Source organism: Sebastes umbrosus, chromosome 21 (genome assembly GCF_015220745.1).
Source record: "Sebastes umbrosus isolate fSebUmb1 chromosome 21, fSebUmb1.pri, whole genome shotgun sequence".
Lineage (NCBI taxonomy): Eukaryota > Metazoa > Chordata > Actinopteri > Perciformes > Sebastidae > Sebastes > Sebastes umbrosus.
In genome coordinates, this window is record NC_051289.1 from 17,581,216 (window position 1) to 17,594,600 (window position 13,385).

At 44.5% G+C, this 13,385-nt stretch overlaps 1 protein-coding gene across 3 annotated transcripts in view; it reads left to right on the plus strand.

Annotated features, from left to right (window-relative positions):
• The window catches only part of mpp7a (membrane protein, palmitoylated 7a (MAGUK p55 subfamily member 7)), a 163,878-nt gene that overhangs the window by 63,007 nt on the left and 87,486 nt on the right, over positions 1 to 13,385 (plus strand). For all 3 annotated transcript variants that reach the window (XM_037756946.1, XM_037756947.1, XM_037756948.1), the window contains exon 4: positions 11,573 to 11,650. In XM_037756946.1, the coding sequence (XP_037612874.1) occupies positions 11,573 to 11,650 (78 nt within the window). The remainder of the gene's footprint in view (positions 1 to 11,572; positions 11,651 to 13,385) is intronic.

Sequence of the window (13,385 nt, forward strand, 5' to 3'; positions counted from 1 at the left end):
ATTTGACTGTATCCTTTGTATATGGTCTCCATTTTGAAAGAATGCCCAACGCTGTTTTCCTGTGCTGGCATGATATATTTCCCCCTTTGGTGGTCTCTCTCTTTCTCTCCAGCCAGAATCATTATGTCACAGAGACGATTGAGAGAGAAAAATGGGCATAATTGTCATCCCCTCCCTTTTTAGAGAAATCTTTTCTGTGTAAGCATGTTTGTTCAGGATCCAGGGTTGTAACGCGCCAGCGTGAGCGTGTAAAAGTGCCTGAATTATGGCATACCTCAGACGCTGAAGCAAAACCCCGATGTCGGGACTTGAGGAAACCAGAAGGGTTTCATTTGATGCCTGGATTGTTATGGATGGCCAAAGAATAAGGCCTCTCGAACATGGATAATGATGGGCAGGGCCTGCGCATGTTCAGGCTCTCGTTCTCGCCGGCCCCAAAGAAAACACCGCGCAGTGTGGGGCAGATAGAATGATGCTAATGAAGGTGGCATTATGTTTCTGTGATATTTAGCCAGGCGTAAGGGTGGAGCTCCCAATTCACCTAACCACCCCTGATTATACCTAGCTAAGCTTTCATGAGGAACTCAAAGGGGAGAACGTGCCAGTGCTATGTCCTCACAGGCTCTTTACCTGGAGGGTAGAAAGCTTTGCACCAATTGCTAGAAGAATTTTTTCCGTACATTGTCAATTAAGTGGATACTTTTCTCTGTAATGTTCCCCAGAAATTAAAGAGGACCTATTATGCTTTTGTGCTTTCCTTTAGTGTGTTATATAGTTTTTTGTACATGTAAAAGGTCAGCAAAGTTACAAAGTCCACGCCAAAGGGAGTTACTCTCCCCCACAGAAACACTGCTCTTGAACTGCCTGAACCTCCTTTTCTTCTGTAACGTGGTGATGTCACCAAGTAACATATTTGCACAATACCTGCCTAGCGGCTAGTTTCTAGCTAGAGCAGAGCTGGAGCGGAGTCCAAAGAGTTTGGTTCAGTTGACCAATCACAACAGTGGGCAAGCTGACTAATCAGAGCAGACTGGGCTTTTCGGCTCAAACATAGTGTTTCAGAGGGTGAAAAGTGGTGTTGCAGCACAGCTGGTATGACAAAAATAAAGTGTTTTTTTAACCTCTTTAAGATGTAAGACAGAATCTGAATGGAAGATAGTTTGTGATATAAAAAAATAGTTTTTTTTTTGGTCAAATCAAGACACATAAAGGAACGGTTAGGGTATGATGGACCAAAAGATCAACAGGTGGATCAGTGCAGCATCGACAGAAATGATGCATTGTACAGAACTCCACTTGGGAAGATGGAGCTAAGCATGAAGGGCAAACTCTCAATTCACCAATCAGTTGAGTAGTCACCCGAAGAATTAAAGGTGCAGTGTGTTGGATCTGGCGGCATCTCGCGGTGAGGTTGCAGATTGCAACCAACAGAAACTCCAAGCATGTAGAGAATTACAGTAGACGACACAAAAACGTGAAAAAGCAAATGTCCCTATCTAGAGCCGGTGATTGGTTCCATTTTGGGCTACTGTAGAAACATGGCGGCTGGCTCTGTGAAACCCCAAAATTAGTTTTCTTTGCATGGTGTTTTTGGGCTCACCTTTTAGGGATAAGGTGATGAGCTTCACCTCGGCTCTTTTCCGTTGAGAAGAGCCAGTTGAGGTTTTTCAGGCTTCTTAACTGGGTGCCTCCCTGTAGGTATTCCAGGCACGTACATATGGGAGGCGACCTCAGGCCAGACCCAAAACGTGAGGGATCCCATCTGACCTTGGATCACCTTAGAAGACGCCAATTGGAGCTGGAGAAATTAGCTAAGGAGAGGGAATGTCAGGGTTACTTTGTATAGCCTCCTAAGTGCCGATGGATGGATGGATGTACAGAAACAAGATCTTTCTGCAATACCAACAATACCAAGGGCAAAAGGCGGTGAGATCTTGGAAGCAGTTCCTTTTTTTTGTTTAAACTGCTTACAAAGGGAAGCCCAACAAATTGAGCTTAGCGATTGTCGAAAGCTGAAACGTCAGATGTGGGTGTGCATGAAAGAATTTTTGAATGGCCAATGATCAACTCCCTAAATGCCATTCTGAAATTTGAATTACCTCTTCGTTCATGTGCCAGCGAGATACTGAGTGGCTCTCACTTTGGGGCCCGTGTCAGTGCAATTCAGTAAGTATTAGTTAAGGTCTAAGCTAATGTGACCTAATTCACTATTGCTACCGTGGCAGAATAAATACCGCCGATACAATACAGTGAAAGTCATGTCTCGCCGTCGCAGCCACAAAATGATCAACTACGTCAGTGCAACATCAAAGAACCACATTATTTCTCCACCACATTGAGCCTGTTTTGAACCTATTTCCTTACTCTTCCTTCTTTTATTCAACGGAGAGAAACCGAGCTGCTTTTAGCGTCTCTTATCGTTACCGTGGAGGCATAAGTGGAAACTGCCCCGCTCCAGACAAGCAGAACTACGTGTTTCCTCTGCTTTCTACTTGGTACTGAGACGTGAGCCAGCCTGTCAGCTCGTGAGCCAAACGGACAGACTCTGAAACACACAGAAGTACAGAACAACCATCTCGCCTTACAGCAGAGACCGGCACTCAGACGCAACATTCAGGTGAACATGGCTAACGTCAGTGGCACGCCATTAATAAAACCTTAATTGTCCCCTTCCTCTAAAGCCCCACCACCAAATCTCCACAGATTCCACCTTTTTTATTCCACAAGGCTGTGAAGGGGATACTTTAGGAATGGCTAAACAGCAGAGAGAAAACACACACATCATGTTAATCTGACAGGCTCGGCAACCCAGGTCGCTCATATGGAAACGCTCAAGCCTCACCTGGGTAATTATGAAGCATCAGTTACTGGTCAGCCTGTCTGGAGGGAGAGAGAAGGACCAGAAGAAGAGGTGTCAAAGATAGAAAGAGAGACAAGAAAGAAGAAGACCTACATGAAGACTTAAACCAGTTCTTTCTGTCTCTCCTCACCTGCCCTCGTCGGATGGTTGGGACGGCCTCTCGCGTCCCTCCTAATCCTATTATGTCACAGAGATGATCAAATATTTTCTAATAGCGTCTTTCAGCAGGACCCGGGGCTCGCTAGCCCGCCTCACTTTGCAGACTTTTCATCGGCATCAGCATCAGAGCTGACATGTAATGCGAGCGCTGGCGTGTATAGCTAGCATAGCTAAAACGACGCAGACAGTTCCCCTCTTTTGAATTAGAGGGAGTTACTCGAGTGTGCTTTCTATAAATTCCACCGCACTCACTGTTCGGCTGCCAAGTTCCAGCTCCGCAAAAAAAGCCACAGGAAATATAATACAATATTCAATTTCCACCTGCCTCAGGTGGGGCTCTCCTTAAAGACCAAGTTTCTGTCAGCAGGCCTTTAGCCAGGCCCCGAGATCCCTCATTTTGTGGTCAGTCCGTTTTCCCTTAAACTCTGCTCCTGTTAGTTGCTAATAGGCTTGGCACTTGCCACATTGTTACACAGCAACATTGATGCGGGCTTGCCAGTGTGTTCTTCAGTGCTGAAGGCCTTTAATGACATGTAAAGGTGCTGCTGACGCTTGTACCCAAGTGGAAAAGTTTCTGCTATTTTTGGTAAATGAGCTCATTTTCAGACAAACTGGACTGTATTCCTTGAGCACCAGACTTGGTATCCCATGAATAACTGGATCGCGCTCTAGGTAGCCCTCCAAGTTTCATGAATCACCCTGTAATGTCCGTCAACTCTGCTCACAGACAACAACCACAGACTTGCCCTTTGGGCACCTATCTTATCCTTTCCACACCTCACCATGCTCCAGGTCCTCGTTACGAAAGAAGATCACGAAAAAGGAAATTGTTCTAAACCTCTCACCCTGCTGCAATAACTCTCTGTGAGTCATTTAAGCCCCACACCCTGCACGCAGCAATAAAACCTGGCTAATCGTCTCTGCTCCAGGACTCAGCCTGTAAACCTATACCACCTCAGAGATCCACTTGTACTGTCTGTGGTCAGCACGTCCTGCTCTCTGGTCGCCTCTGATGTCTGTATTTATTATTTTGGGGGAACGGGAACCCCTCGCGGGGAGTTAAGCAAATACCTGCAGGCTGCTTTGGAGAAGGGAGCTTCCATCCTTGAAAAGAGATGACCTTCATATTCATCTAGCCTCCTGTGCAACTCAGCGTAGATTCTTGTATTCTTATTTGGTGGGGAAAGAACTCTGCGCAGATTCCGGCTACAGTGATTCAACTTGCATTTGTTGCTAGAAAATATTGTCTCTGACACGAGCCTGGTGGTTATTAACGGTTTGAAAACCTCAGTTATCCCCTTCCTTGCAATGTTATACTCTGCACTTAGGTTACCTTCCAAATTTCCTAGGAGTTTATGGTTGACTACAGCATGAAGTCGAAAGATCATGCTCAATGTCCACAAACAAGTGCCTCTGAATTGAGCCAGAGGAGCTAGACGAATAGTTGATGGATGAAGCCAAAGGCTAAGTTGTGATAGGGACAGGGTAAAGGAAGAGGGAAGCTTCTTAGTACAGCAGACAGGCTACAGTATGGCCCGTTGACTACTGAACAATCATGAAACTCATTGATTTGAACCATGTCTGCAGCAGTGAGGGGACAGTGAATATGAGTTGAGGCCTGCGGATCCACCAGTCCCCATTCTATCAGTCAAAATGTCTGTATTGGTAATCAAGGAAAATCTCTGGAGTCATCCCACAACCATTATTCCAGGTCACTTTGGTTGACCCCCATTATGTATTCCTCAGGGGAAAAAAAGGACTCAAAGTGAAACCAGAAGGTCTACACAATACAAAGCCAATCTTAATAGGACATGGAGCATAGGAGCAATATACAAAATATGGAAAATGAGGGTCATGGTGCCATATAGTGTATTTATGGCTCCCATATGGCCCGAGAACTGCCTGAAGACATCATGGGCTCACCTGGAGCTCTTAAAGGTAGTCCTCACTAATGTATATGTTGAATTGACTGCCTCAAAAGTACTCAGATCTATCTGATTCTGTGAGTCAGATGCATTTGTCCTGGCTTTATGCCCTCAGTCATTCAGAATCCTGCTTCCTAACCCAATCGCTGCTATACATCACATGAATGAGTCGCTTGGTTGATATATGCTACTTCCCTTGGTGATGTTTTTTGTACTGTGCAAAGTTAAAAGGCTGAAAACACAAATGGAAAACTTGTAATGGGGATTTTAGATATGTCTCAAGATGGTCTTCACACAAAGTGTGACTGTGTCCTGCTCTGTCCTGGCCCTGACAGAATACCTGGCGTCTGTGGAGGTGTGTCAGGGGCCTCTCTGCTCCAAGAGGAAATGTATCCCCTATCTAAATGATGTGGCTGTCATGACTGTTGGCCAGCTTCCCTGGTCTCTCTCTCTCTCTCTCTCTTTCTCTCTCTTTCTCTCTCTTGCTCTCTCTCTCTCTCGTCCATTGGATCGACTGCTAGTTCTTAATTAGTTGTCACATTCTCCAGGCCTTTTCCACAACAAATAATGGGAGGTGAGCTCACGCACCAGACCGCTCTGTATGGGGTTTTGGTCAAGGAAAGGTGCAGGGGTTGTGTGAATTCTCTGCTCAACAATGTGAGGATACACAAAACCATTTATCGTCATATTTTCCCATTAATCAGTTGAGTTGTTGACCCAGTGTCCTCAAGACCAGCAATGCATTGTTGTGGCCCAGAACCCCGGTCCAGGACTCGAGCATTTTAATTGGCTTATACAATCACTGACTGAGTTTACATGCACAAAATATTCAGTTTTTTGCCCTTATTCCTAAAAAGACAATATTCCTACTAGGGTTGCAACTAACGATTATTTTCAGAAAATGGTGAAAAATGTTTTTCCCAAAGCCCAATATGACGTCCTCCTCAGATGTCTTGTTTTGTCCACAACACAAAGATATTCAGTTTCCTGTCATAGAAGGGTAAAGAAACCAGAAAATATTCACATTTAAGAAGCTGAAATCAGAGAATAAAAAAATAATAATATGATAAATCGACTAAATATGATCAAAATAGTTGGCGATGGATTTAGTAGTTGACAACTAATCAATGAATCGCTGTAGCTCTAATTCCTACTAAGCTGTTTATATGGCTAATGAAAATGAATATTCCACTTTTATTCCCGTTCACACCGTTTTTTTTCCACCGGTGGCGTGGCAGACTTGTTCAACCGGGAGAGCACAGTCTCCCTCTTTCATTCCTTCAATCACCTTCCTAGATAGGTTGGCGTTGAGATTTATTAGTGCATATCCCAAAACCTGTTGTTATTCAAGTCTTTCATAATGTTTAAGAGCAGGTGTGTTTCTCCTTCCGATCAGAAATGTGGGCTTTTCTTTTGGGCATGCTTCTCAGCAAACTGTCGTCAAGTTGGTTTGTGTACAATGCACAGAGCTGGCCGTAAACAGGCAAGAGGCCGTGTGTCAAAAACTGTCGTAAAAACCCCAACTGAGGCGCATATTCCAAATGTGCTGTATACATGTCTAAAGAACGCTCTTAAAACCTGAATAATAGCGGCATATCCCACGTCTTACTGGAAAATGCTCAATTTGGAATCAGGCCTTATTCCGAATATCCAAATGTAATATGCTGTTTACATGACCCATATCAAATTGCTAATATTGTCATATTCAGAATAATAGTAGAATATTAGTGTGTAAACATAGTCACTGATTATAGAAATGTTAAACCAATTTTTGTCAAAGGGAGGCATATCGACAGGCTCATAAAGTCTTGCCCTGGATAAATTGGTGTTGACAGAAGGAAATGTCTGAAAGCCTTGGCAGACCTTCCTAATAGTATTGCTGATGTGTTTATACTTCTCAATAAAACTCTACATTTTGAACCACCACAGAAGGTTGTCTGAGACAAGTTATTTTCGGATGGCAATCCACGATGAAAGATTGTTAAACATGCTTCCCTTTTGTGTAAACGTAGTAACCACTAATGGCAATGTTGACTGGTTGGATGCTGTCATTTCTAATATCTGCTCCTCGATGACACCGGGGTTGAATCTAATTTCGGTCAGTGTAAACTTGTTGGTCGTCCCCTCAACGGGCTGATGGAGAATGGTACTGTCATCTGCAGGATTGTTCATGAACCGCAGCACAATGTCCAGGACCTGATGCCATCATGCCACGGCTAAAGCCAACACTGTGATGTGAAGAGAAAGCTTTCTGCTCCTTGAGTAAACATATCATTTCACAGCTATTCTAGTTGCAACCCTGCACCTCAGTCTGTAATCCCCCTCCTTCCCGTCTCCCTAACTTGGTCTAGTCTACCAGGCCATGGTGCCTTGACAAGGTGTTCCGGATCAGACCAAGAGATCGGACCCAGGTGGATTAACGTAGGCCTGATACCGGATCCGCTCCGGTGGGTAGATATAGAAACAGGACTGGGAGAAAGATCGTCAACCCTAACTGGTCCGGCCTGAGGTTTTCTGGGCAGTGGACATTAACCAGAGGCCTCGAGCTCAGGACTCAAAAACAGAAACACTATCCAGCCCTGTGATCTCCAGACCTCTACTTCTCCCTCCATCAGCCCACCTCTCCATCTATCAAGCTTTCGTCCTCTTGCACGCTCTCTCCCTCTTTCTGTGCCAGACATTGCTCGCTGTAGAGTGTCTGGATTAGTGTTCGTAAGGCTTTTTTCCTCGGGCTATACGTCCACGTTGAGGCGATCATTGTTCTTCTTAATGTTGCGTGCCTTTTGATCATGATGAGAACGTGAATACAGTCACTGAATTTTAGTCCTAAAGGTTTTCTTGAAAGGTCTCCAAGGTGTCTGACCCTTCACCTCAACAGTGATCCTTAGCAGCGGTTGGAGCTCTTGTCTGAAGAAGATGAAGATGGATGTTATGTTTTTGTTCCAGTCCGTCCTCGTTGGAATTCTTTCATATCAATTTCTTACCCGTGTTAGTGTTTTTCTTGTTGCTGTGTGTATTTTAAGCCCGCGGGGTATTTCTGGAAGCAAACACAACTTAGTCGGAGGCCTCTGTGGAGACAGGACACACACTGCTCCTTTTGTAGCCTGTTTTTTTTCTGAAGCTTTCAGTGAAGGTGCACATTCATTCATCTTTTCTCAGCCTCCACTTCAGGGAGCTTTCCTGAAGCAATAATACCCCGACTCTTCTGCCTTATTTTACATAGAAGTAGCACTATATTTCTCATCGGAGAAGCTTCAGAATCCCAGTCTTTGATTCGCTTGTGTGTCCAGGAGTCTCACTTTGGTTTGAGCTAAGCCCTCCTTGGCTGTAGCACACTGTCTCTCACCGTTTTCTTTTTTTTTTTTTAAAGGCCAGGCCACTTCTCCCGCTTGCCAGGAGCATTGCTGCCTCACTAAGGGGACAGAGAACGCGCTATGCAAAAAGCGGGGTAATGACTTTAAAATACATTACTGCGTCATGGACAGGCACTTGGAAAGCATCCCGAACTGTAAATAAAAGCATTTCAATCTTTGCTCACCGAGCAGAGGAGAAATTCCACAGTAACTAAGTAAGTCGAGGTGGCGGAGCAGCAACTACCTAAGCAGATGTCACTAGGACTGTGGTATGTTGGAGCGCCGGAGACACTGGCAACCTTCTCTCGTTTTATTTCATCTGTTTTCTTACAAAGATGATCAGGACAGATGAAGTAACCGGAGCTGCCTGCCTGGCTTTTAACGGCGTTCTTCTGTAGAAGAACAGACAGAGTCGGAGCACAGGGTGGAGTTGTTGGGACTTCATGAACAGTACAGAATAACTGTTCAAATATGACGGGGCCACGTGAAATTAAACAGACGAGGATGAAAATTTCCAGGAATTGCCCTAGAGTGGCTGTCTTAAACGTAATGCCATAAAACATGGAACGCACTGACAGCAGTTAAACTCGGTACCACTTCAACAGTGGAGTCTCCGGCTGCGCTCCAAGCTTGCACTCGTTTTTATCTCCGTCCCCGAGCCTTATCACAACTCTCGTGCAAGTTCCTGTCTAACTTCACATCCCATCTGGGCTCCTCAAGTCGCAGCTCTACAGCTGAGCTGAGCAGCCATCTGCCTCCCTCAGGCCTTCAGCAGATTACCTCCACGACGCGCCTAATGCACCATGTTTTATAGCCGAGTAATGTCGGCTTTACGCAGGGATTTGAACCTCTAAGCTGACCTTGAAACATGGCTGCTCTGTTGGCTGAGGTGCCGTCCTAACAGGTCGTGATTTATCGCGGCAGACTGTGCGGATAAGTCGAGCTGAAGTGTATGTACCTGTCTAAGGCCAATAGTTGAGCCGGAGTTTTGACGGGCAGAGAGGGTCGTGCATATTCGAAGACATTTAACACATAGTTATGTTGCATTTTTCGCACTAGAAAGTCATAAAAAGGCCTTTGGAATGCTGACATTAGTGTATCTGTGTTGAGTTGTGAATGACATCATGGACTTTGGTGGTTATCAAAGACAGATGATAGACACGGATTGAAATGAACTAGGGCTGTCAAAGTTAACGCGATAATAATGCAAATTCGTTTTAACGCCACTAATTTCTTTAATGCATTAACACAATCGATCTTTTGGAGGTTGTAACAGGCTGAGTTTTAAAGCTAGAGTGAAGATACCGGCATCATATGAAACTAGAATCCATTGGTATCAACCATGTTATTCCAACTTGTCAAGAAGGAGGCTAAATAACGCTCCAAACTTACACTAAATTCTGGCAAGAAAAAACTGGCATGGCCATTTTCAAAGGGGTCCCTTGACCTCTGACCTCAAGATGTGTGAATGAAAATGGGTTCTATGGGTACCCACGAGTCTCCCCTTTACAGACATGCCCACTTTATGATAATCACATGCAGTTTTGGGCAAGTCATAGTCAAGTCAGCACACTGACACTCTGACAGCTGTTGTTGCCTGTTGGGCTGCAGTTTGCCATGTTATGATTTGAGCATATTTTTTATGCTAAATGCAGTACCTGTGAGGGTTTCTGGACAATAGTTGTCATCGTTTTGTGTTGTTAATTGATTTCCATACAGTATATAAATTTGCATAAAGCTCCCACTCCCATGTTGATAAGAGTATTAAATACTTGACAAATCTCCCTTTAAGGTACATTTTGAACAGATAAAAAAATGTATGATGAATTCCAGATTAATCATGATTAACTATGGACAATCATGCGATTAATCACAATTAAATATTTGAATCGATTGACGGCCCTAGAATGAACTGATCTGCACATTTTGCATGTCTTTTTGCTAATCAGAACTTTCTAGCCTATAGGGCCAAAATGCTGAAAAACATCTCCATTGGGAAAGTCATTAGACGGGACAGATTGCATCCTGTGATTGTGTCATCTAACAGTATCCACAGAACTGCTATCGTAGAGTGCTGTCTAGTTAGAAATGGTTTGTAGTGTAGTGAGTTGGAAATATCATGTCTAACAATCCTAAAACACATGTTTTAATTGCACGCAGCATCTGTAGCTGCTCACAATGTGACAGCAAACAAACTGCTTTCCTTGTCGCTTTCTGAGTAATTATCTGTCGCAAATTGACGCTGCAACATCTGCGTGTGTGTGTGTGTTTGCACCCACATGTGTGGATTTGGCCATTTAGAGAGACACTGCGTTGGCCCAGGGGCTTCTCTGTCACTCTCTCCCCAGCCAAAAGGGCCTTCTGTTCCACCGTCGTGCTGGAATGCTTTGTGGGACATCCAGCTGGAGGCTCCAGGACCGGGGCCCAGCTATCAGTCAGACCCCCGGCCCAGCTCCCCTTCACCATGCCGGGCTGAGGAGACACTCAGGAGTGGCTGCTGGGAGGATAGTTGTCCCTGGCTGTTCTCTGATGGGACCAGACAGCAGCCTGTATGCTGTCAACACATTCCTGCACAGCTGCTCTTAAATCACAATCGTAGTGTTTTGTGTGTGTGTGTGTGTGTGTGTGTGTGTGTGTGTAGGCTGGAGCACGTGGCCGTGTGTATAAATTATTCCGTCTCTGCTCCACATATCAGTTTTTGAGCGATGAAGTGTTTTCGCGTGTGTAAATGAGCGAACGTTAACACACGAGTCGGGCCTACTTTTCCATTTTAGTAAAGCCTCCAGAGATGCAGCTTTGTCTCTCAACATTGTGCAGTTGCAGTGTTGAGGCTGATAAGGACATGTTTAGCCAATTTAACCAGACTGTTGAAATGATTTGGAATCCTCTCCGGGCCACTAGGGCATATCAAATGCATGGTGGAAAACGGGATTGTTTGTACAGTGGCTCAGCGAGCTGAAATACTTAGAAGCACTCTGTTGTGCGCGGTCGACGGGAGTCTTGAGTGAAAGAGCCGTGTGTGTGTGTGTATGTGTGTGCGCTTCTGGTGTGATTGCTTGCCGTTTTGATCTACTGTGAGTGCGTGTGAGTAGGACATGGTGTGGACGGAGGCTGTACATGTTTTCATACATGCTTGCTTGTAGTAGTGCACATGGGTTTATGCTCACACGTGTGTGTGTGTTTGCTCAGAGAGGCCTTGCCGTGGCCTCTGCAGCCCAACATTGACCTCCTTCCTCTCTCTCTCTCTTACTGATGAACACAATCTGTCCTTTCAGATCCATGAACAGCTGCAGCACTACGAAGAGAGCAAACCCGTCCCCGTCCTGGACAGCGCTGCAGCTTTGGCCCATGAAGTAAGTTCTTTTTTTTTGGAAGGAAGGTTTCCATTTATTTGTTTGCACATACCGATGATTGACAAAAACGCAACATACAGTCTTAAGGCCTTTACACACTGGGGGCATGACAAATAAACACCATGAAAATGCGAAATACACATCTGTGAATATTTTGCATTTAAACTATTCATACCAACAGCGGTGCGAATTTGCGACAGTTGCAATACTTTTTCAATAAAAGGTTTGAATAGATTCGCACAGGCAGAGGATGAACTACTGAGATCCTGTTGACCCAGAGCAGCATCTGGCAGTATGTCTGAGCTAAATTGTTGTATAGCCTAAACTACTGTAAGCTATTTTATAGAGTGAATTTGAGTTCCCCCTGATAAACATGTGTATATGTCGAGGGCTTTTATTGTGAAATGTAAGAACAGAAAGAGGGGATCTTGTATGTGCTGCCTTTGTCAAGGTTGAAAGGAATGATAAAGTTTGCCATCGTGGTTTAGACTACGTGTTGTTGAACACTATAGTGTACACATTGAATATGTCTGTTCTTCACAACGTGGTTAGTTGATGCCGTTATTTGCAGTGTGAAAGCTCAGAAAAATCAACCTTTTGCCGGAAGAAAATGACGCCTCTTTTTTGCCATGTAATATTTGTGTTCTGTGTGAAAGTACTAATGAACTCATGACAAAAACAGTTCAAAATGCGACATATTAAACGTGAATTAATCAGGGATTAGGTTTCTGGGACTCTATCAGTCTTCCAAAAAATAATCTACAGGTGTTCAGTTGTGTTGAGATCTGGTGACTGAAAACCACAGTGTATGATTCACATGTTCATACTCATCTCTTAGAGCTCGTGTCCGGTATGGAGAACGCCACATTTATTATGTTTCTCTACTCATTTATGTAAGTTTTTTTTTCCTTTAATTTGTCACCCACCTACACACTCATCCTGTCTTGCACGGCCTGTCTTACTGTTTGTGTTTGAAAACCAAGCAAACATGATTTGCTTACACTCAAATCCAGAGAGACTAAGTGTGGTCAAGTGGGTAGTTTGTCTTGTTCGGCAGTGCAACAGTTAGATGTTGTGCAGATTGAACTTCGGATCACAAACGCCTCTTTATCGCGTGTCTGTACAGTAACACCCACTCTCATATACACTCGTCACTCTTCCCCGGTAGCTCGCAGCAGCCTCTGCAATGTTTGTCCTCTTTCACCTCTCACCCTGGAGTGAACTAAGGACTGTCCCCTTCTCAGTGTGTTTTCCCAGACACACTACACCGTCCTACCCTGCCGTCCACTCTTTGCCATGCACCACCAAATCGAAAAACCAGCTCTGCAAGGACAGACCGATAATTTTCCTAGGGCAGAAACCGGACGGAAAGGCCACTCAATCAGAGGAAAGCTGAAGATGGATGAGCACGCATGACAGCGGCAGACAAACTACTCATGATTGTAGAGTTGCATCATATAAACAGAAGTCAGGAGGAAGAGAGGAACACATTACATTCAGAGAGAGGAAGCATCACTGGTGGCGTGCAGTCCCTCTTCATTAGTTAACCTGTTAATGAGCAGTCATCACACAGACAATAATGGCACCAACAGCACCGCTGATGATGCTTTTCTTCCATTGGCCCTGCCGCTTTCCTCAAGCTGTGAAAGATATTTAGTCTGATTTATTGCGTAAACGTCCAGTGTCCTGACATTTGTTACGGTATTGTTCATCTGCAATATTTATTGAAAGCCAC